The 25,838-nt window shown below is 37.0% G+C and overlaps 1 protein-coding gene across 9 annotated transcripts in view; it reads left to right on the plus strand.

The window, feature by feature from the left end:
* Positions 1 to 25,838, plus strand: part of RBMS3 (RNA binding motif single stranded interacting protein 3) — a 1,359,336-nt gene that overhangs the window by 1,279,374 nt on the left and 54,124 nt on the right. For 6 of the 9 annotated variants that reach the window (XM_073901139.1, XM_073901128.1, XM_073901118.1 and 3 more), the window contains 2 exons: positions 14,749 to 14,859; positions 22,757 to 22,804. In XM_073901139.1, coding sequence (XP_073757240.1) covers positions 14,749 to 14,859; positions 22,757 to 22,804 — 159 coding nt within the window. The remainder of the gene's footprint in view (positions 1 to 14,748; positions 14,860 to 22,756; positions 22,805 to 25,838) is intronic. The other 3 variants (XM_073901133.1, XM_073901145.1, XM_025883325.2) reach the window with 1 other exon arrangement.

A 25,838-nucleotide genomic window follows, 5' to 3' on the forward strand; every position in this document is an offset into this window, starting at 1 on the left:
AAGCCCAGTTTTTTTAAAAAACCTTATCTCATAAAAGTTATTTAACTATTGAACTCTAGGTTCTTTCAGGGCAAAGCATAATAGGTGCTTAGTAAGTATTAGTGAATGAATGAATGAATGAATGAATGAATGAATGAATATTCCTTATCCTAAACTCGAAACACACCAAATATCTTAGAAAGTTACGAAGGCTCTCCCATTGCAGACACTTTGACATATATACTGTAATTTAAGCAGCCTCCTCAGTATTAGAAAGTGATGTAATTCTTAGCATTAAAAGTTTTACTTCTTCAGTTTCAAGCAAACCAAGATAGACTTCTTAGTTTCTATTCCTAAAATATATTCTAATATCAGGGTATAATTTCACCACAGAGCAGTTCAAGTTAACTGTCACTGCATTTAAGAAATGTGTTAGAGACCCTTCACAGTATTTCAAAGAGTTGGAGGAATTGGCGGTGTAAACATTTCCTCGTGGGAACTTTATACAATCAAAAGAAACGAAATGATTGACAAACGCGTACTCCAGCTAATTGAAGTGGTTCTGAGTTAACCAGATGTTTTCAGCTGAATCATGCCCACAGATGCTATTGCTTCATGATTCCTTAATCTGGGGATTACCCCGACTGGCCAGCTTGGTGACATTTGAGTGTTTCAAATAAGCTTGCCTCTCTTTTGTTACATACTTTGTAAAGAGCTCCTGTCTGAAGCAATTTGCCCTGGAAATGTTTGCAAGGAAGTTATCAGGGTTGTTTGTTTTTCCTCCTCTTGGATGTGGTCTTCGGTGAGGTCAGGAGAATGGAATGAGTGTTGCCACAGATGACACTGGATCTATTTCCACAGCTGGCTGCAGAGAGTGGGCAGTCCCTTACAGATGAGCTAGCGTGTGGAGGTAGATGATGTAAAACATCTGTCACAACGGGAACAAGCAAAAACAATGTCCCTTTGAAGATTGCCTTTTACTGATGAGGTGGGGGTTCTGTCTCCACAATCGGGATGAAGGACATAGTTGTTGGCAGGCAGATGGCTTCAGGCTTGCTCTTGCGTGAAATAAAGCAAAAAGTATGTGTTGAAAACCTCGGATGCTAGTCAAATCGGCCGATTTTGCTGAACATTCATTTCCCCGCCTATTGCACATATAACCAATGAGGAAAGCAAGGGAGGGCTAGGAGAAAAGGGTGGGAGGGAAAACTAAAGAGAAGAAACTGGTTCTGAATATTTTTCACTTGAATAACTTGAATACAATAGTATAATTTCAGCGGGTCACTGAAAGTTCAGGAAAAGCATTTTGCAACAGTTTAATATGTTTGCAGCCCCACATTCTTTTTTACAGAAGTTTTGAAAGCGAATATAAAAATGGTATATCATTAAGTCCATAGGATGACAAACACTTCAAAATTTGAATACCACTTAGTAGGCATAGAGTCCTGTTCGTTTCCCTTCAAGGAGCAGAAGAAAATAATAAAATCATTAGTGAACTATTTTCAATAGAATGAGATCAGTTTCTCACCCCATCTACCTGTAAAAATAAATTCAAAACAATGAAATTAGCATATATTTTTATCTCCTAAAATTGCTATAAAAAGAGAAATCTAGGGCGCCTGAGTGGCTCAGTCAGTTAAGTATCTGCCTTCAGCTCAGGTCATGATCCTAGGACCCTGGGAGCCTCAGGCTCCCTGCTTAGTGGGGAGCCTGCTTCTCCCTCGGCCTGCCACTCCCCCTGCTTGTGCTCTCTCTCTCTCTCTCTCTCTCTGACAAATAAAATCTTTAAAAAAGAGAGAGAGATATCTAGACAATAGATTAATCTGATAGTGAATAAATGCTGGCTATTGGCAGACAATAAACTTCTAGATCTCCTGTTCTATGACCAAAGGGGGTGGTGCTACCTCTGTTAACCCCCAGACCACACTGCTCTGCTCTGGTGAAGAAAAAGGGCCAACATTCCTATGAACCGTGGAATCATGTTGCTCCTGCCACCACCTGGCCAGCAAAATGGCTGCCACATGCCTTCTGCCCCCTTCTCATTCCAGACTATCTTACAAATCTAAGTCCTTTGAAGGTGCTTCTAATGAGCAGAAGTCACATGTCTATATGTAACAGCAAGGGAGTCTGAGAAATGTAGGGTTTTGTTGTTGTTGTTGTTGTTTGGTTTTGTTTTTCCCAATTCTAGGTTGAAAAAGCAGGATTCACTTTGTGGGGAGCTAAGAACATGTGGAGAGAGTATTAAAAAATAAATGTCTTCAGCAAGCCATGAGTGAGGGAGGTATACCCGGGGAAGTCATTGGACTAATCTCAATGAGACATGGTTGAAGCATTCAACCCAGGCAGGGAGCACTTGAAAGGAAGAAACAGACAACTTGGAGACCTTTATGATGTAGCAGTGACAAGACTTGACTACTGGTTTGTTATGCATGACGAGGGAGGAAAAGGCAAGGAGGACCTGGTTATTTCAAGAATCAAACAGAGGATTAAGAACATTTCTTCTAGAAAAAGAGAAAATATTCAGAATGGTACATGGTTGTAGTGAGATGTCTGAGAGTCTAGATTTAGTCAGCTGTTGGAAATCCAGGTTCAGGGATTTAGGGGAAAAGGGGCAAGACAACAAAGAGCGTTTAAAAACATTAATTATTAACTATTTTGAAAAACTTTGATTTTAAACTAACCTGCATTTTTTGTCAATTCCATCAGGGCCTGGCAAGTAACAATATTTTGGAATTTTACGTCTAACACCTGATTAACACCGTATGTTTATGGCATGTATATAGAGTTAACAAAAATATTTAGATGTTGACTATACTTTACAAGGCACATAGCATCTCTTTTAACACTCGACTGTAATAGCCAATCCAAACTCATTGGTTAGGCAGAAGATATTATTTGGAAAGAATGGAGGTTTCAGTTTGAGCGTTGCCATGAAAATATGTCATAGGAAATGAAAAGAATTTTTTTTTTTTTTTGGTACAGAGATTTTGTGGATAAAAGGAGAAGCCCTATGGAGACTATTGAGGAAATGAACTAAATATTATTGGCTGTTTGTGGTTAGAACAAGGAGGCATATTAAGGTTGCTAAGATTATTTGAGGGATTTAACAAAATGATTAAGAAACCAAGAGTCTCTTCAGAAGCAACACAATAGAAAATTTACTCTAACGGTATGACAGGAAAAAAAAAAAAAAAAAAGAGCAAAGCTTCTCAAACTTGCCCATGACTATGACTCACCTGGGATCTTACTGAAATGCAGACTCTGATTCAGTGGCGCTGGGGCCAGACCTGAGAGTCTGCATTAAACTCCTAGACAATACTGTCTGGTCCCAGACTACACTTTGAGGAAAAATGTACTAGAAAGTTTAGGACCAGTATTTTGCAGGTGCTTTTAATTAGCAGAAGTCATCTAGTAGAAAAATCCAAAATTACTAATATGGTATGACTGTTTAGGAGAAGTGGCCATAAAATCTAAGTGGAATAAAAGACGTAACTACGTTTCTGGCACAGATTCTAGAAGAAATAGGACACTGAAGAAAACAAACAGAGCTGTCTTTTATCTCTTCTACTGGACAACGTTATATATATTAGCTACCATCTTGCAGGCCTTAGACTATATCTCAGTTGGATGCTAATATGTGAATTTTTACCTTAAGATATGGCCATTCCCAGTAGGGCATATTTTGTCTCAGAACTGTATGACAAAACGTAGGATACATACTGAGTTGGAGACACATCAGTGATGATAGTAGTAATAGCAAGTGTACTTTAAAGGGAGTCAGTTTCTTAACAGGGTTGTGACTTTATATTCATATCCTTAGGTCTGGTTGTGTTGCCAGCCCTAACCAGGCAAATTCCTAAAAATGTCTTAAAGGGGAAAACAAATGGCCCAGAAATGTCCTCTGAGGGACCACAAAATAAAGTACATTTGGTAGCAAATTGCAGGACAAGGAATAGCTATTCTCCTAGTAACGGCCAGAATCAAGGTGCTTTGTGACATTTTTAGGCAATTTCCACTATAAACAATGGCCCTAAGTAGGATAACAGGCAGCTTTTCTTCTTGATCACTCCTGTGGTTTGGAGAAATGATTTCCCCGGGCCCACTCACCAACAGGATCCTGTAAGACCTTGAAAATGATTTGCGATCGGCTTTTTCTTTCTTTCTTTTTTTTTTTTTTTTGGTTGTTTTTTGGCCTATTTATCAGTACGGAGAAGATTTTAATGAGAAGCTTTATGACAGCTCACAGTCCTGAATGCTAGTTAAAACAAGATAAACATTTTACCAGACTAAAGATCCTGCCCATAAATATTCAGACATCTGCTGGGAACCCTATTTGCTTTATCATTTGGAAGAACACTGGCCTGGTATACTGTTTCTGATGTGCATTTTAAACTCTGTGTGTTAAAAATCTATTTGGAGGTATACAAAGTGATTGGTGTACAAGTGAACAAAACATTTTTTGTCTTATCACATGACAAGATCTGACAAGGAACTTGGGCAGATATATGGCTATTAAAAACAGTTTGTGGCACAGGAAAATCCTAATAAAAAAGCTTACACTGCATTTGTGGCAGTGTGCCTTGGCTGTGATATATAAAAGAAACTTTGCAGCATTGAATCAGGTGCATATAATTCTTCCATAGGATGGAAATCGTGGTGAACTCCCCAACATCAATGTTCCCTGGATAGTGCATGGCTCTTAGAACCTGGGGATTCTCATACTAAATGACAAGAACGTCTAGCTGGCAGTAATCAGACAGGGGCACTTTGTTGTTGTTGTTGTTGTTGTTGTTAACTGTCTTTATTGTATATTGTTTCCTATTTCATTAATTTCTTTTTTAAAATTTTTTATTGTTATGTTAATCACCATACATTACATCATTAGTTTTTGATGTAGTGTTTCATGATTCATTGTTTGTGCATAACACCCAGTGCTCCACGCAGAATGTGCCCTCTTTAATACCCATCACCAGGCTAACGCATCCTCCCACCCCCTCCCCTCTAGAACCCTCAGTTTGTTTTCAGAGACAGGGGCACTTTTAAAGGAAAGCAGAGCAATTGGATGGATGGACTTTTATGACCATCCAGTTGTCCAATCAAGAGAGTGCTTCGGTTATTTCAACTAAATTGTCTAGTCCATTCTGAGCATGGAGTAGCTCTTATTGTTTTGCATACATTTAAAGTCATGGGAACCCTGGCTGATAAGCAAGCGCCATTCACTCTTTTAATCATTCGGCACCATCACAACCTGTTTCATGATAGACACTGTGCTAGGCTTTGGCACCATTAGAAAATAAATAAAGCATCGTGAATAGCACAGTAAAAAGAATCCAGAGGAGAAATAAAGTATGATCATGATCAAGGCCTGTGCCAATTGTTGAGAGAAGAGAGGAATGAATGGCCAACAACCGGGGTCAGACACAGGAGATGTTCCCTAGATAAAAATCTTAGAGTACACCTGCCAACCTGCTGTCAGTGCCCAGAACTCCTGGCAAAGACACCAAGGGTGAACGAGCAAGATGGGTCAGGGGCGGATGAGTAGTTCAGTGTGGTGGGAGGAGAGGCTTCATGGAGAGAGTCTTAGGGAATTAGACAGGAAATGGAAATTGGAAACCCCATGATCTTTACAGAGCATGTGTACTATGGCAAAAAGGTCATCTCAGACCTACCTATATGGTCCTTCATTTGGGCTGAGATAATGTGGAAACAGAGCAGCGTGCACATTGTCGTGGGTGACCCTACTGTTCATTCCATCTCAATGGCTTCTATACAGCCATCAAGCCTGATGGCTGTACCGAAGGGTCACCCATGAGAATGTTCTTGCTGCTCTGTTTCCACATTATCTCCTCCACAAGGAGGAATGGAAAATATTTTGGTCTCATCACTGAATTGTCCTATTTACCCTTTCACTCCTCTCACTAACTTATAACAGCCATTGGCTGAGCAGTACCAATGTCCTAAACATGTGACATTTCTACTATGAAATAATATTTTAAGATGCTAATTCAGGTATTAAAAAGTGATCTAGGCTGTACTTTGGTAGAAAAGGTGGTTTAACATGATTTCCCTTGTAGCACCTGTAGAACAAAAAATAAGGAAAATCACTTCTCATCTTTATTTTTTTAAAGATTTTATTTATTTATTTGACAGAGAGAGACACAGAGAGAGAGGGAACACAAGCAGGGGGAGTGGGAGAGGGAGAAGCAGGCTTCCTGCTGAGCAGGGAGCCCGATGCGGGGCTCGATCCCAGGACCTTGAGATCATGACCTGAGCCGAAGGCAGACGCTTAACGACTGAGTCACCCAGGCGCCCCGTCACTTCTCATCTTTAAAGGGATATGCATATGTTTTTGGTTATCATTGTTAAGACAGGAAAATGGCTAAGCGTTGTTCTCCATATCTCTAATATAATTTTCTATTATATAGTATATTTGGTGAGTAGATATTGGGAGGTTTCTTGTATTTTAAAAAAGTAATAAAGATGGTGACATACATTATGATTAACTCACTCATTAGTAAATATGATAGCTTCATGGTCTTTAATTTTTTTTGTTTTTTTCCCTCAAATCTCTTTTTTTTTAAGATTTATTTATTTATTTATTTGGAGAGGGCACAGGGGGAGGGGCAGAGGGAGGGAGAGTCTTAAGTAGACTTTGTGCTGAGCACAGAACCCAACGTGGGGCTCGATCTCACAACCCTGAGATCACAACCTGAACTGAAACCAGGAGTCAGCCACTTAACTGACTGTGTCACCCAGGTGCCCCTTCTCAAATCTCTTTAAACTCTTTTGGAAGGCATATACCACAGGAGCCCTGAACAGTGAAGACAAAAGACTTAGGTTGTGCCATTTTTTTTCCACAAAGATAGTGTGATTCTGTCCTATCGTCTATGCCACATCCCATGGATTTGTGTGGCGTACATGTTTGTGTGTGGTAGATGCCCCATAGCTGAGAGCCCCACATTGATCACATGATTGGAATGGAAGGTTGATGAATGCCAATTCACACTTTGTTGCTGAAACTATAAGAAATTCACCTAAGAAGCCCTGGGATCCTTTGATGCACACTTAACGTTTCCATTGGCTCAGCAACTGTGATCTCTTTAAGTAGACATCTGAAAGAAAAAGAATATGATAACCCATCTGCATTATGAAATTCCTTTTATAATTTTAACCAGGTGTAAATCTTCAATAATTAAAGAACTAGTTGTTCTATTTCACATTCAGCCAACAAAACCACTTGACATGGGGGCCCAAAGTCTTCAAATTTTCAACTCTCTCTCAATAATGTAGCATTTTTAAAAGCCATCTTGCTCTATTAGAATTCTAAAGAAGCTCGTTTAAAACATCAAAAGTCACTGATGAACAAATTTCTTTAGTTTTAAGCACAAAACTCTAAAGGATTCAATAAAGCATTGTTGAGAATTCTAATTATCTATATACCTGCTTTGGTAAGAAATACTTCAATGTGACATATTTATGTTCTCATTCAGAATGACACTATTGTATAAATAGGTACTTAACCAATAATTGAAACCATTATTCACAGTTGAATAGGCATGGTATATAATTGGGATTCCTTTAAAGGAGACTCAATTGTTAAAACTAATTTGGTTCTTGGTGTCTTTTAATACTACATATTTGAGAAAAAAAAAACACTTCCAATTAAGGGTAACTGAATCAAAAAGCAACACAAAATTAAGAATATTTAAGAGTGGGAAAAAACTCACTCTCTTTTTATAGCTAACAGACATTCTCTCATTAGGAAAACTATGTACACAACTCTTTTAAATTGACCATAGAGCAATGTAAAATGCCCTACTTCCAAACATCATACCCTGAGCCCACAGCTATACATTTCTACATAGCAGTATACAAATATTATGCCAATTGAACTGAATCTGTCTAACGTAGGAAAGAGAAACTCAGCTCTTGTTAGCCATATTTCCAAAGTAAATAATAACATAAATTTGAACTAAAAAATAATCATATAGCCATTGAATATGGAATACCTCCTTTCATTGGTAATTTATAAGATTTGGGCAATTGATTCAGATGTCTGATCTTTAAGAAATAGTTTTATATCATTAGTAAAGTCTCAGCATAAAATCTAAAATTTGCTGTTAGTTGTAGGTAGCAGAGAGTGGATGAATACTCTATCATTTTCTAATTATTGCAGTTTCAAAACTTCTCATTTATATAAATGGCGCTTATATATATACACACATATACATACCGGGGTTTCTGAACATCAACACTAATGATGTTTTCGGCTGGATAATTCTTTGCTGTGGGGAACTGTCCTGTGTGTTGTAGGATGTTCCGTAAGGTCAATGGCCTCTCTACCCACTAAGTATCAGTAGCATACCTTCCCCAAGGAGACAACCAAAAATGTCTCTGGACATTGCCAAATGTCCTTTCCAGACAATGCAAAGTTGCCCTTGGTTGAGAACCACTGGCATATTCACATACACAAATACTTTTTATTTTAATAATTACCATAAATATGCTTAGATGGCATTAGTAGAAACTTCTATATCAAGTGAATTTCAGATCTCATCTTTAAGGATATGGCAGTTGATGACACTAACACATGCATGTATCTGTGAGGCAAGCCATGGTTTTAAAACTGAGCCACCCCACCTGCACCCCAATGTTAATAGCAGCAATGTCCACAATAGCCAAACTATGGAAGAGCCCGGATGTTCATTGACAGAGGAATGGATAAAGAAGATGTGGGGTGTGTGTGTGTGTGTGTGTGTGTGTGTGTGTGTGTGTGTAGTGAAATATTACTCAGCCATCAAAAAATGAAATCTTGCTGTGGATGGAACTAGAGGGTATTATGCTAAGTGAAATAAGTCAGTCAGAGAAAGACAATTATCATATGATTTCACTCATATGTGGAATTTAATAAACAAAACAGAGGAGCATAGGGGAAGGGAGGGAAAAATAAGACAAAATCAGAGAGGGAGACAAACCATAAGAGACTCTTAATCATAGAAAACAAACAGAGGGTTGCTGGGGGGGGTGGGGGATGGAATAATTGGGTGATGGACATTAAAGAGGGCACATGGGCACTGGGTATTATGTAAGACTGATAAATCATTGAACTCTACCTCTGAAACTAGTAATACACTATATGTTAATTAATTGAATTTACATTTAAAAAGAGTCACTTCCACAAGAAAAAAAAAAACACAACTGAGTTGCCCTTGTGAGAACAAGTTTTCTTGAAATCTTTGGGTTGTTCCATTTTGACTGGAAATCTCGAGGTAGTGTTTCTAAGTACCTTTTGATTTAGAGTTTTGCTCTTTTATCATTCTTCTAACCAATATTTATGAAGCATGTATTATATGCCTCATACTGTAGTGTGATAAGTAGATAGTGGTGAACCAGCAGACATAATGTAGGCCCTTTAGTATGAACAATCTATATAAAAAAATATTAGTAAATGTTAGCCATTTAAAAATTTTTTTTAAATGTTAGCCATTTTTAACTCAACTGAATAATTAGTGGTGCTGATATATAAAATTAATTCACAAAAACTGTTTTGAGTACCTCCTGTATGCAATTCCTATTTATAGGGATTACAACATGTATGTCAACATGACCTTTGCCTTCATGGGTAGAAAATCTTGAAAGAGAATAACTATGAAAAGGAAGGGATTCAGTGCTAAAATGGGGTCCTGGGGCAGTGTGACTTCTGGCTTAACTATGGTTATTTATCATCCTTCCCTCCCTCCAATGTTTGTCAGAGGTTATCTGCAAATGCTTTCACAGTTGAAGTCTTATCTACCAGCTTTGCCACAGCTTTTTGGGTTTCAAACATAATTGTTTAAAAAGCCAGACTGCCTCCTCTAAGTTGGTTGAAAATTTATCAAGATAGTTGAGGATTAATGAGTATATGGAAGGATGGAGGCCTCTCTGGCTCCCTTTTTTTTCTCTCCCCATGGCAGCCTTTCTTAAACCATGCCAAGCAGCTGCCTTCAAAAAGAAAGAAAGAGAGAGAGAGAGAGAGAGAGAGAGAGAGAGAGAGAGAAAGAAGAAGAAAGAAAGAAAGAAAGAAAGAAAGAAAGAAAGAAAGAAAGAAAGAAAGAAAGAACAACAAAAAACATGCCAACATCAACAAATGAAAAAAATTAAACATCTCTACGTATACTACAGGAATGTTGCACATTAACATTGCAGGACATTGCATTTGGGTAGCGCTTCCCCAAGTTAAACGATACACCTTTATGCCATTTCTATTATGAAATCATTGTTGCTATGGGAAAATCATTGACACTAACTAGCTTCCTTGTGAGCTCCTATCATTCTTTGCCCTGTTTTACATGTGCTAAAAATAGTCTGGTGTACACAAGCTCAACTAGACATTTATTCTAGAAATCTTAAAAACTGACAGAGAAGCAGAAAACATACAGATGAGAACAAAGATCGATGATTTTAAACCGTGTTTTTTTTTTTTTTAAGTTGTGTTGAATGATTACTATGAAAAAGTCCTGTAGTTCTGCGTAAGTCACTGTAGGAAAAGAGTTTAGTATAGGCCACAAACATTTTGACCTGAGGCATCTAGATATGAGAAAAGGAAAAAAGAGAGTGATATTTCTTTTTTTTTCCACTTGCATTATCCAAATAATTTTCTTACCTTTTACATTCTTATGATTTCACATTTAAGCCTTACTAAGATTCCAAATAGGAGGGATTCTCAAATATGCTACAGCATAAGCCACACTGGTCAAATGGAAGCATGTCAGGTCATCAGGCTTAGGCCTGAATTATTCAGACAATCACCCCATTTCAGCTGATCAAAAATGCAGGCTTGACCTTTTTGCATTTTTAAACAAGATATAATGTGATTATTGCTCTAATCATGCCCCATCACCAGCCTGGTTTAAAACATAATGGAGACATGGTATAAATAAGATAAAACCAAGTTTTTGTATCTAAGGCACTGTATCTGTGACATTGGCCTATACAAGAGCAGTTTATAGGCAAAAGCACTCTTATCACACTTCAGAGGACACCAGAATCAAGTGGAGAGCTTGTGGAAACACAGATTTCGAGACCCAAAGCTCAGGGACGCAAATTCCAATTCTTGGTCCGCCACTGCTGCTGGTCCACACGTAGTACTTGAAGTGACACTGGTCTAAAATACTCACACTCACAGGAATATTTGTACAGGCAATTCTTCTCATTGTAGTCCATGTCCTGGCCTTAATATAGGTTCTCAGCCCACCATGTGTGCTCTTGGTAGGAGAGAACTTCTACATGTTTCCCCTGATTTGCCAACGATCCTCATTTCAGTTGGAAAAATAAAATACTGATGAACTCTCCAAGACTTAAAATTTCTTTAAAATACTGGTAGGAGGCTAACAACACAGGAGCTTTTTTGGCTTCAGTTCAGATATGTTTACTCTACATCAATGATCTTTGGGAATTTTGTCCAAATTACTGTTGAAATTGTTTATTTCAGAACTAGGGTGACCAGATCCACCCCATATCTCTCGAGTGTTAACAGCTTTGTTTTTGCAGAGTCAGTGGCTAAAATAGACCAGACATTCCCATCAGCTGTTTGGTCATTGTGTTTTTTAGTGGAATTACAGCATGTTTCAGTATTTTTCTCTGCAGCTTAAATATTGAACAAACCCAGACATCCGGAGATGCTAAAATGAAAAATCTGTTTCCTCTTGCTTTGCCATTTGCCAAGTGAACTTTTTCAGACAGCACATTCTATACATTTGGAGTAAACGAAATTACCCTTAATGTGTTGGCAACATCTGTCACAAAACACTCTTCAATCTATGGCTTAAATGCATTGAATAGGAATAGATGTGACAGTATATTTAATTAGGCACAGTTATGGTTGGGGGCACTAGTTTTGCCTTAAGAATCACAGGTTTATTTTTTTCCTTTTTTGTTCTTTTTTTCTTCTTTTCTCTCTTCCTTGTTTTGTTTTGTTTTGTTTTTTAATGTCCTACACAACACAGAGGAGAATTAATCTTTGATGAGCAAGGTGGCTGGCAAACACCAGTCTTTGATGTAGATAACCTGCACTTCAAACTCTCTAAGTTGTCTGTCCTCGATCAAGTATCCTCAAGAAGATGTGCCTCTCTGGGGGTTTCCTGTCTACAACTTCCAATTTACTCACTGATTGTAAATTTCTTTCACGCCTTGAAACTATTAAGGAATTTATGTTCTTAATAATTTGCGGGAATTCTTTCATCATTGAACATGAAGAGGCAGAGACAGTGGCTCTGTCTTCCCCCAAGAATCCTTATTTTATTGTTCATTTATTTGCAGTAAGTGGCCTGGTGAACAGAAAGGAATGTTTCCCTTCATTGTTTTCCACTTTATGCCTACTGCTGCTATTTACAATTCCAAATTATGACAACCCCCTTCCTACTCTTCCCTTTGATTGTCAGTTTCTGGTTTATCCACAGAAGCAGCACTCCCTCTGTGTCATCTGTAATCAAATGAGTCCCCAAACACTTTCTGAGAAAGGATTCTGTAAAGAGACCAAAGAATCCTTCCTAAATTAATTCCAAATGCTGGCATTCAATCCTTCTATTCTTATCATGCATGGATTTTGATTCATCTGTCATATGCTCACATATCTCATTTGCATATTGCCTCCCAAACAAAGACTGAAGTCTACCTCTTGCACCACTGGAGAATGAGGTCACCTCTAGGGCACTGAGAAGAAAGTTTTTTCTACCAAACACAATTTGGTCTTTATCTCTGATTTATGACGAGCAATCCTTTATGTAGCTAGAGCAGGTTGATTACAATAGGAGGGTTTCGGGGTTGTGACAGTTTAGCTGTTGGGATTTCCAGGGGCAATATTCTAAGAAGGTAGTCTAAGTTTCAAGTTCAAGAACAGTATTGAAGTCTTGCACCTGCTAAGGATTAGAATGTTGTGAAAGTGCCACTTCTTGGTTGAAAAAAAAAAAAATGCTTCAGGACTTCGTCTTAACTCTGAGATCTTTCTGTAGTTTATCCTTAAGTGCTTTAAGAAGGACCCAGTTCTTTTTAAAGTGTTTACTGTTGGTCTGGTACAACAAATACCAGAAATAAAGGACAGAAGCTGTTTTTTTTTTTAAAGGAAAAAATTAAGGTGGTTTTGTTTAAAGAAATTCAGGCAGCAGGAAAAGAAAGTGGTATGTCTCTGAATTATAATTAGGTAAAAGCTTATCATGTTTCTGATTCAAGAAGTATACTGATGAATGACAATTCATGGACACATCAAGAAATTAAAACAACACAAATGCACAGCTATGTATATATATAAGCCTCAGACCTTTAAAATAACATATATATTTTTTTTTCTGATTGATTCTAGCCCAGAAGCACAAATATCCTTGCAAACAACGTTCGCTCTGAAAATCAAGCATTTCCAAATATTTGACTCAATTTTTATTCTCCCTCCATACTAATGAGGAGGAGCCCACAAGGAAGGATGAATGAAAGCCTGATCTTCTTTTTTTTTTTAACAGATAGTCAGGAAATCAGATTTGGATAATACCAAAGGAATCGATCATCCTGAGCAAAACGTTCCAAGAAACATTTGCTTATGGGTAGTTTGGGTGCTGAGATCCTGCCATCTACATGAATCTGTCCTAGTTTTATTTCTTCAAAATGTTCATGTATATGGGGAAAAAGTCACACAGTGAGAAAATGTTTACAGACAAAAATAGCATTCAGATACATCATCATTTTATTACCAGTGGGTATTTAAATGAGTTGTGATATCATGAGCTTCTACGTGTATGATCAACTTTACAGTAAAGCACTGAAATTTCAATAATCTCAAAGATTCTATCCAACCCTAGCTTTTCAATTAAAAAAAAATTGTTCCATTCTCTCAGCTACTCAATTAAGGTAGAATAAGTAGGAGAGAGGAAAAGAAAGCACTTGCCCTTTGCTTCACTAGCTATGTGAAACTTTGTACATGAACAGAAGTTTTTTTAAAATGCCTATTACTTTTTCCATTCCCAACAGTTACAATAAATCAAAGAGCATATTCTAGAAGTAGGTCTTTCTTAACACCTGATGAAAACTTGGCTTTTTTTTTTTTTTGGTAATATTTTAGCAGTGTTGCATTTGACCAGCATTTAACAGAGTTCAGTATTCTGTCTTGTTCAAAAGCACAGATAGAAAGAAAGTAGGTCAAAAGATTAGGAGGAAAAAACATAGAAAATAGTAAATCTGATTTTTATATCATTTATATTAGATTTTACTCTGTCCTTCAAAAAGATCCAGTCAAGAAACTCACCTGGGCCACCATTCTTCCTCCGGTGGTAGATTGTATTGAGATGATCAATAATTATCCATATAAATCATGGATTAAGGCATAAGCCAAAAAATCTTATTCAATATTGAGAAAAACTAGATAATTTCCATAGTGTTAGTATTTTTCAGTTAGAGAAGTTTGTATTTAGAACAATGAAAGAGGATATATATATATGTATATATATATATATATATGATATCTTGGAATGCATTCTATATTGAATATTGGAATTATAAATGATAAGCATTTTAGACACAACATAGATAAATCACATCAGAGGAAAAGGAAGTCATTAATGCTCTCTATTTAGATAAGCACAAAATGGCATGGGTGGGTGTAAAAAAATCATACATGGTTGAACTTAGCTTTTTCATTAAAAAATAAACACATTTGATGTTAAAATAGTTCACTGTGTTTATTGTTTTTAAAAGTTTCCTTCCTTGTGGAACCTGTTTTCAGATGGACATTGTGTGTGCTTATAGGGTGCTGTGATTACGCCAACAATGGACCATCCTATGTCAATGCAGCCAGCAAACATGATGGGTCCCCTGACACAACAGATGAATCATCTTTCATTGGGCACAACAGGAACGGTGAGTTGAAGAGTTGGTTTTGCTTTGTTTTCTTGGACTGCTTCAGTAAGATGCGATGCTCTCTGTTTCTACTGGCATTAATAGCAAAGCTGGCCCTGTGCCGTTGACTAACACATGTCTCAGGTTCCAGTGTGAATAAGCTGCATTGTACATGCATATTCAATATTGGGGCACATTTATTCACATTGACAAGGCTGAAGTTTCCACTGTATTGCATTTAAATTTGAGTTACTTCTTGTTCAAATGACACAATGTACCAGGTATAATATCTGTTTGTGGAAAGGTGTCTTTATGTATGCACCTGCAAATCTAGAACTTGTAACATAATACATCTGAGCCTGGTTTTCTTTTCCCCACATGCTTACCCACTTCAGCTAATGTATCATTCCCAGGTCATTCACAAGTCGGGGGCCAACCTTGACTCTGACTAATACATAGAGCTTGTTATTTACTTTCAATGTTTAAATCAATAAAAAGTAATTGAGAACCTGACATAATCCAGTTCTTTTCATCTTTGTTTTGAATATGTAGACAGATGTTGTTGAAAAAAGAAAGGAATCTAGTGTACTTGATGTTTTTTGATAGGTATTTTTGATAAGCCATTATTTTTCCTTAGGGAACAAAAGTATATAAAAATGCTTATTACAACATTGATTTATAGCAACCATTTGGCAGCATTAACAGAATTTTATTTTATTTTTAAAAGTCTATTCAAAGACAATTCCCCAAATGGTTAAGAGGGCAAATGTCTAATACAACCTGGAATACTACGATTTTGTTCATCATCAGTATAGATAACAATGAAAAACATCAAAATCAAAGCCAGTCTTTCATGTGACACTATGGTAACAGGTTTTATTTTTTTTTTTTTTACAAATGTTAGTGCAGATAATTTTGTCGTTTTTAAAGATGTAAAAATTTTTAAAAAATCATTTTTCTGAGTGAGACAGCTTAATTATTACAGAAAGAGCACTGGACTAGGATTTGGGAGTACTAAACTCAAATCTTGCACAGAGCACTGTTCTTTCACTCTGTCTTTGGGAAAATAGTCTCTTCCAGTCTGTTTCCCTCTCTATCTGGTTGAGTACTGAGTGTGATGCTATATGGGGGCCCTTTGACTATCCGCCTCTATGACTTTAAGCCTATATGTCTCCTAGTCAGCACTTCTGTGATTCTTCACAGGTATGCTGGCATCATCTCCAAATATCTATGTACGCTATGGACACTAGCTCTATATCAGAAATTTTACCTTAAAGCAGTGGCTTGCTTGCCACATAAATGTATTGACTCATAGGCTTTTTGGAATATAAGAAGTTTCTGACATGTCCACTGAGGCCACAAAAGTCTGCTCTAAATAGGAAGAAAATCCATCTGCCTAATGGAAAGAGTCACATTGTTTCAATAAAGAGATTTAGTTTTATTAACACAAAGCACCTACCTGAAGACCTCAGTTGCTGAAGTTATAAAAAAACAGTTGATGATACCTTACCTGTCTGAAGGCAGGGGCTGGATCAAATAATTTCTTAGGTCTCTGACCTAGACTTTCAAGTCATATCTAAGACTACATTTAACTCTACACTGTGGTACAGCTAATTTTCATCAGGGAGATAATTTTTAGGAATGTGTATGGAAAAGTGTCTTTATGTATGCACCTTTAAATCTAGACCTTGTAACATACTACATCTGAGCCTGGTTTTCTTTTCCCAGATGCTTACCCATTTCAGCTAATATGTCATTCTCAGGTCATTCACAAGTCAGGGGCCAACCATGACTATGACTAATAAACCCTGGAACTATATCATCAAATCTGGTCTATATTTATTCATGTCACAAACATAGTCATGTAATTTCCATAAACATTTAGTCACTTTGCTCATTTACTAACAAAGCAGTTCCCAAGTTCATTGGGAGAAATTGAAGTTTCTCGTGTCCACAGTGTTGATTTCCCTTCATATCAGCCATTCTCTCCTTAAAAGATGATAAATTCTGAACAAGTGAAATAATGCAATCTTACTGTTTTGAACGACAATCTAGACTCTGAGAAAAGAGTGAGTTGTAATACAAAGTATAGAAAGAAACACTTGATAAATCCTACTTAGTTGAATCAAAAGCAAAACCAGCTAAGTGGCTGAAATTCAGATTTGCCAACTAGAAAAAAATACAAGAGCTAAGTTAATTAAGAATATGACTGAATCCTTTAGAGAATTGAAAAATAGCTAAAATATGTAGAATAAAATCAGAATTACAATAGTTGCTGATTCAGTAACATATATTATGATTAGTATTTGAGCATTTTCAAGAAGAACACATTTATATGAGATCATAATTTTTACCCAGCTAATAATAGCCAAATTACTAAATAATGATATATACTCCCTCCCTTTCTTAGAGAGTTTTAAGCAGGTGGCTTATTTTTAACACCAAATTTCTTCTAATTTTTTTTTCACTCTTTTCCTGCTTCACATTTATACTAAATAATGCTTAGGCACATCATAAGCTTTGTGTAAATCGATGTTTTGCCAAGGGTTAAAATTCCATAAGGTTCTGGAAAGCCAGAGAGGGAACACTGTTACTTTGTTGCTGTTTAGTGGTGTCCACAATATGGCTATAATTTTTTTCCTCAAACTGTCACTCTTACACTTTGATATGCCATCATAGATTCCTTTTATCTGAATTTTTGATTGCCATGTGTAGTGGCTATTATGCAGTTGAAATGGATTCTTTTAATCAAATTTCTCCACCTTACTGAATCTTTTCCATTGCTTTATCTATTGCTGGGACGGTGGCTTGGTATCATGGGAAGAACAGTGGGCGTTAGAATTAAACTTGAGATCAAAGCTGGGCTCTGTCCCTTACTAGCTATGTGTGTTAGGTTACTTAACCTCCTCTCTGAACTTTGATTTCCTCTTTTACTAAGGGGGAAAGTAATACGTACATCCCAGTGGTGTTGTGTTAAATGGAATGATATATGTAACATACCTAAAATAGTGTGCGACACCCGCTAGGTGCTTATCAAATGAGCCGTCTTTATCCCTCTACCTCAAGTGGCTTCACCATGTGGCCATTCAGTCCAGGTCCCCAGAAAGGATGTAGAACATTATCAAGGCCATAGTACAAGTCTCCGGCCCACTCTCTTTCATTTGGCATAACTTATTTCTTTCAAGTTTCTATTTCCTTAGTTCTAACTCTTGCAGGATGGTCAACCCAAAAGTCCAGAGAAGCCGGCTAAGTCACATTAATGAATAAAGCTGACAAAGGTCAAGCAAAATGCCCTGGAAATAGATCAAATTTGGTCTACATTTATCATGTCACAAACATAGTCATACAATATTAATACACATGATATTGGAGATTATATTTTAAATGAGAGATATTTTCATGCAATAATAGTAACAGCTCTGCCTGAGTGTGGGATGAATCAGTCATAGGGACAGGGGGTACTTTGGCAGCCATGTCTAAGGAGGACAGCCCTGGCTGAACTCCAGACAGCTATTGCTACCTGGGCATACTGACCCAAGGTGGCCTCACCTTCCAATTTTTGAAGCTAAGCTAAGTATTTACATTTTAATGGGCAATCTCCCTGTATTTGAATATCAGACCCAGTTTGTCCTAAGTGCTCTCAGTTTGTGACTCCTGCCCAAGGTTTTCCTGGTTCTCCTCTGATGTCTCTGGCCATTGCTTCTTCTTTGCTTCTACAGGCTGCTGAGCCAGGGTTTCATTTTTAACTTCTCATTCATATAAGATTTCTTTAAGCAACCTCATCCACTTTCATGGTTTTGAACTCTACCTTCTAGAAATGCTGAAGACCCCTAAATCTGAGTCCTCAATGCTAACCTCATCTTAGACTTTTGCAACCACTTAACCAACAACTTGCTAAATAGCTCCATGTAAATCTCCTTCCAACATTTCAAAGGCAGTACAACCCAAATTAACCTCATGAGTTTCCCCCAACTTCCTTTCCACGGACCCTCTTCCTCTTATGTGTTTCTGCTCCTTATTTCTTCTCCAGCTAGTCCCATGACCATTTGCCCAGGCAGTCAAATGCTACACTTAGGACTCAATCTCCACTCTTTCCTTTTCCCTCACCACCAGATGCAACTATTGAAGATCACCAGTTCTGTCCCATAGACATTTGTCAAATACATCCCTTCCTCCACATTTCTAGAGTCTCTACCCCGGGCCTCATTTGATTAATTGCAATAGTCTCCTAACTGCCCTTAGCTTGCTTCAGTCCATTTTCTACCATGTTGCCACAGCCAGTCAATCTAAAATTATCTGACCATGTTTCTCTCCTACCTGTAACTTCTCAGGGGCTTTCAGATGTCTAAGCTCCCAGAAACTCTGCAAGACAAGGTGTGAGCAGTGACAACTCTAGATGAAGACAGGAACCTTAATGCCAGAAACAGATAGGTCCCAAGGGCAGTTCCCAGAGAGAGGTCCAGTGAATAATCCAGTAGGCACGGATCAGGGTTGATGGGGGTTGGAGCCACATTAGAATTTCCCATTTCTAGAAAGCGGACCTGAGGCCACAGGTCATGTCCCATTTTTCTTTCTGAGATCCCTGGGATCAAGAAGTATATTAAGCCAAAGCCTCTTTTTTATCGTCATAAAATTAAATATATTTGATCCCCCATAACTCTTAAATTTTAAAATGGGTACCATGTAGTTTGACTAACCTTTGTCTACCATTTGTCACCTCAAATGTTTATTGTTGAATTCTTTGTCCATTTTAAAGCTGGACAGAATCTGTAGGCCTTAGGAGAAATGAATTGTAAGGAAGCGGTATAATTTTATCCCAGGACTCTGCTGACCTTGAAGAATTTTCTAGCTTTTCTGCTTTTGTTTATTTTCTTTTTTTTCTTTTTCTTTCTTTCTTTTTTTTTTTTTTTGGTCACAGAATTCCCTCTATAGAACCAAAGCACTGTTATCCATAATTTCTTATCACTCCACTGTAAGCTTTAGCAGAAACCACTGGGGATTTTACTGTGTTATGAGAACCTCCAAATTGCATGACAATCTTGTTTTACAAGTTTCTTATCTCCTTTTCATTTGTTCAGTTGGTGGTCACCAGTGGCTTACAATGTCACCAGACTCTGTTCAAAGAAATAAAAAGTTTTTGTTCTGCAGGCTCCTTATCTACAGTTCTGTTTGTACTCTCGAATCCACTGGTGATTTGTGACATCATTGGAGTCCCATGGTGTAACCATAGCCACGCACAAAGATAATCTTCTAATTGTAGTCCATTTGTTCACCATGGTTCTCTACATTTTTCAGTCACATCATTCCATTTTTATCGCTATAAAATTCTAACGGTATCAGGTGAAAATCCTGAACTATTCATTTTGCCTAGAGACTGTCTTTCCTCAAGTATTAGCTATGAATGTGAGTATTAAGATTGACAGTGATAAAAAGCAACGTAGGATGTTAAGTGGACTCAGGATTAGGACCTAGTATTATAAATTCATAAATGGTAATGAGTACACTTTCAGGAAAATATCAATTAATTAAAAATGGTCAGATACAAGAAAGAAAATATAGGTAAAAGGAAATAGTTTTTAAAAATTTGTTTAGTCTTAGTGTAAGATAAATGAACTTTGATAGTAGTCTTATAAACAATAAATAAGTAGGCATTAAGTGAAAGTCTAGTATTATGAAAGTTTATTTGCAAATATCAAGCTTTTGTGGTTTAAAAAATGGATTATGAATTAAGATACATTAGCAACAGAGTACAAAAGCCCCAATAGATAAAATGACGAAGAACATGAACAGATAGGTAATAAAGGAGCAACAGGATACCAAAAAACATATGAAAAAAGTAATTAAGGAAACAGCAAATTAATCAACTACTTACATGGACATACACACATAACCCATTAAATGAAGTCATCAAAATAAAACATATTGCTGATGAAGGTGTGAGGAAATAAACATTCTCAATCACTGACAGTGTGATGATAGAAATCTAAATTTGTAAAAATGTCAGTTGAATTTCAAGGTGGGCAGTCAAGACCCTTCAAAACAGCTCTGCCAACTCACCACACAGTTATAGTTTTGAGAAGCTATTCTATAGAAATATTCTAAAATAATAGAAAAGCCTTTAGACCTCAGAAATATCCCACACTGTGTTCTTTATAATGTCTAATAAACAAGAATGATCAAATAAATCATAATCCATTCATAAACCAGAATGTGAGGCAGCATGAAGTTATAAGAGTTTAAAATAGGAAAAGGATTATTTATGATCTTAAATCAAAACAGCAGGATGTAAATTTGCACGTGTGGAAATATAGTATCAACTATGAAAAAAATATTAAATAAGGCTGTAAGAAATACAAAATAAGTGTGGTTATTTCCAGATGATGAGATTAGAGATAATTTCTATTTTAATCATTATACTTTTCTACATTCTGCAAGTATTCAACAATGAGCATGATTTACTTATATGATTTATTTTTAAATGTTATAAATATATTCTTGGGAAATGACTAGTGACATGGTCATAAAATCAACTTTTTTTTGATTTGTAGTAATATGTGATTGAAGTTTTTTAAAAGGTACTAGGAAATACTACCACTATTAATGAAATATTTGAAGGTCCTTTAAAATTGATTCTACTTATTCTAGATTTGGGGATTATAATTAACTCACATTCACATACCTGTTTTGAGACACAAAATAACTCATATCCAAGGTTTATTTGCATTTGAATCTTTGATCCATGTTGGGTTTTGCTGGTCAAAGTGCCTTGCAATGTCCAAGTTTTAATCTGTCTTCTCACATGCCATTTGCTCATGAGAGAGGGATTAACATCGTCCTTTTGGGGCAAGGAGATTAAATGGAGAAATTTGTGATAGTCCAAATTCAGTTACCAAGGAGGTGGGAAAACGAAGTTTGAGGTTTTGTTTTTAAAATGGAATGAATAATGGTCACGTGACTAGAATAAGGGTCGTAGAAGAGCATCTATTTAATCATGTTTTGGCGTTTTATTTGAATGTGAGCAATATCTGGTCCCTTTTATACAGTTTGCCCCTCTAAGAGGAGTTGGCGCTGGATGAGAACTTTCCATTTTTAGAAGGGGGGCCTTGGGCCATAGGCCATGTCCCACTTTACTTTTTAAGATCCTTGGCTAAAGGAATTATATTAAGCCAAAGTTTCATCTTTTTAGAAAGCAGATGTATTTGGTTTCACATAACCTGTAATTTGGAAATGGATGCCATGTGGTTAAAATTAACCTTTCTCTACTATTTGCCACTTCAAGGCTATGACACTTTGAAAAAAGACAGCAATCATCTGTTGAGTAGATTCTGTTCTACTTATCTCTGCTCTCACCATTCCAGCCCACAAAGCTCCTTGGCCTTGTCCAACAGCCACTGAGATCAGAGCCAGGCCTGAGTGATTACTAATGAAATTCTAGTTTCAAAACTGTATCAGTCTCCATAGAGTGTGGGAATATGGAAATTTTTCATTTATCTCTTTTAAAATTTTAGTTCTTTCTTTTGTTCTCCAGAATTTCGTTTCACATTGTGCTCTGGGCCGCTTCCAGATGGGCTGCCTTTTAGAACATGTGCGTCAGCCAGAGAGAGTAAAAATTTCACAGTGATTCCCCCATGTAGGGGCCAAAAATGATGACAGATTGAGGAAGATGCCAGCGTCCTAAGATAGAATGTATTGCTCCAGCAGGTCTCACGGGGGCCTCCCAACATGTACCATGTGGCAGTACTGGGGGACCATTGTGTCAACTGTCAACTAGGGGTCATAGTGCCTTGAGTGTTTGAAGGCAGGGGGCTTAGGCAACCATATGACATACAGTGGGCACTTCCACGTTTTAGAGCTAAGATTCTATTTTATTTTCTTTTGTACTTCATTGCATTCTTTCTCATGCTCTTTTCATTCAAAGATTCAGTCCCAAGACAGGATTATGATACTCCACCAGCTGTTGTGTCAGGTAGGAAAATTCTAATTCCTTTAAGATTTGATTGGAGGGGAAAGATGGAGGTTGCCTGGTTTTCTCCAAAACTCTTTAAAGCAGTGATTCTCAATAGGGCTGGGTACAGGAATTTGAATTTCAGTTCTGGGATTGACAGCGGGGTACCATATGTGGTTCAAAAAAGTATCTTTAATATTCCAACCCAGTTTTGTGTATGGAAAATAAGTATGTTGTTTTTTTAAATAAAAAGTGAAAGCTCAAAGATATTTGGTCTGTGAAGAATACACAGAAAATAGAGTCTATGTTCTGTGTATCAGTGATTCTCACTGTGAGAAGGATCCATCAGAATTTCTGGGAAGTGGGAGAAGGATATTTATGTTTATCAAAAGAGGGCACAGATTAATAAGAAAATAGTTTGAGAAGCACTGCTTTAGAGACCAGAATTCTTTTGAAATCAGAAAGTCATTCCATTTTGCTTGCTCTGCACCCAGCATAGTGTCTGACACATAGTAGGTGCTTGATATAATTGTTTGTTGAATGAATCAAAAGTTCAAATTTGTTCCACAAATGGTATTATGGATATTGAAAGAGAAGCTGCCAATGTTCCATTTGTACAACAAAGTGGCAGAGATTGATTTGAGAATGCATTAGCATCATGAAGATTTTAATTAGCAACGTTTAAATTGTTTCATAAAATTCAGTGGTTCACTTTGTAAGGGGTATATATATGTGAAGAGGTTGGTTTTTATTTTGAACGGCACAGATCCTCTGTGCTTTCACCTTAATTTTGAATTTTGTTTTCTTGCAAAGAGGAAAATGGGCACAATTTTTCATTCTTGTTGACTTTTTAAACTAAATAAAATACTGGCAGCCTGAGGAGCTTTGAACTCTTTGATCCTTTGATGTGTTAGATGATGAGGACATAAAATCTAAACCCAGAAGGGCATTGGTGTGACAGAGCAAGAGACAAAGGCCAGAAATAGAATGAAAGAGCCCAAGGGGCAGTAAAGTCTGGCAACTGAACGGTAGTTTTCAAGCAGAGAACACTGTGTTCTTGACCACCTGGTTTGCCTGACCCAGCATCTGAAGGGTAATCCGTTTCTCATGTCTTGTGGACTTGTTTAATTATGCTCATGGCTGAATACTCATCTTAAAAGTTCAGTTGGGAAACAATCAGTTAGCTTTCAGCTGTGAAGTCACTTTGGTCCTCTTGAAGATCTCTACAAGTTGTCATTAATTAAAATATCACTTATCTTTCCCGAAGTGTATTACTGGTCGTATCTTAATGTGCCTATTTCATTTAGGATATGGGATGCCTGGGAAGGGACGATCCTTTATTCAGTGCATACAGTCTTAACTTTGTTTAATATGTGGCTTCCACTCTTGATAATTCACCAATATTAATCATAGCGAAAGACACAAACTGGAACTTGCCTTCAACTAGGTTGTATGATTTCACTTTCAAGAACCAAAAGAACAAGAACAACAAGGAAACATCAAGAGCATTTGCTAGATATCAGCCAGAGGTAGGCTCTTACACAAATCAATTGAGGCAGGACATCTTGCTGCCTGGAGCTCCCACCTAATTCCATAGACAGACAGGTACCACTGAAAGTTCTTCAACAGAGAAATGACTTGATCAAAGTAGTGCTTGAAGAAACTTAATCCAGCAATTTTGTGTGTGCTTAAGGAACAAAAAATAAGAATCACATAGTGTAGTTAGAAAAGCCAGGTATGATATCACTGGAATAAAAAAGTGCCAATATCCCAGCTGTAGAGTACAAAAGAAGGGATTAATATAGAAGTAACAGAAAAAATAAGATGGAGGCAGGTTGGTAGTGTCACAGTCCCTTCCCCCTTTCTGGATTGGTGGTTTGACATATTATGAATTTGCATGGACGTCTTTGGCATCTTTGGTCTACAGCTAAATGAAAATAGACTACTTACCTTCCAAAAGTGTGTTAACTGTCCTGATGGGCACAACTTGAATGACTTCTGAAAAATAGTGTATCCTTTGCCCAACCCTTGATCAAATCAGGAAAGTAAAATGGGCAAAAGTGTTATAACAGTTTCTTCTCATATTTCCCAATATGCCCCTATTGGACACCTCAAATAATAATCAATTCTTTGCCAGTATCAGAGCTGACTAAACTGCCATAATGCACCTGAGTTCAAGATGTCTGTTTGGTACTCTACAGAGACAAACCCAACCTAATATCATTCCATCAACCCATCAAACATTTATTGAACACCTTCTGAGTGCTAGGCACTACACATAAGTACTTGGGACACAAAGATGAATAGAAAATAGACCAAGGGTGAAAAAATATCATGGTATCATTTAATGTTGTTATTACTGTAGTCATCATTGTTTGTGATGTTTAAATGTATAAAGTATGAAGGAACTAAAATCTAGGATCTAAAAAGAAGAATCTAGAATCTAAAAAGATGATCAGGAATAAAGTGAATTCTGAGGGGGATTTGGAAGAATGAATAGGACGTTAGCAGTTGGACAAGACTGGGTAAAGTACATGAGGGGAATGGGACAGGATTGTAAACTCTTGGAGATAAAGATATATGGGGTGATTAGATGGTAGCAAGTCACTTGGCATTCTTGTCAATGTCACAATACAGACACTGAGGCTAGATCAGGGTAAAGCTGATTTTAGGCAAAGACTCTTTCGTCTTTGAGTCACAGGGCACTTTGTTCTTTTTTTTACTCAAATAATATTTATCAGAAGCATACTATGTGGTCATCTCTGTGTTGGTGTTAGGGGCACCACTTCCTTCTAAGAACCTAGGGTTGAATTAGGAATTCAGGTACAAACAGGTGATTATGACACAGTATCAAAAGTATTTCTATGTAGACAAATATGTGATGTTGAAGTTTGTAAATTCTTCAATAAGGTGCCTAAATTCAGAATCTACTTATGTCATTAGTTGTAGAAACTTGGGAAATTTACTTAATTTCTCTGTAGCTTATATTACTTATCTGAGGAAATAATAATAATTACCTCATAAAGTTGTTGTGAGTATTAGAGGTGTTAAGATA

Source organism: Callorhinus ursinus, unplaced genomic scaffold (genome assembly GCF_003265705.2).
Source record: "Callorhinus ursinus isolate GAN/ISIS: 27379988/994484 unplaced genomic scaffold, GSC_fseal_2.0 scaffold1, whole genome shotgun sequence".
Taxonomy (NCBI): Eukaryota; Metazoa; Chordata; class Mammalia; order Carnivora; family Otariidae; genus Callorhinus; species Callorhinus ursinus.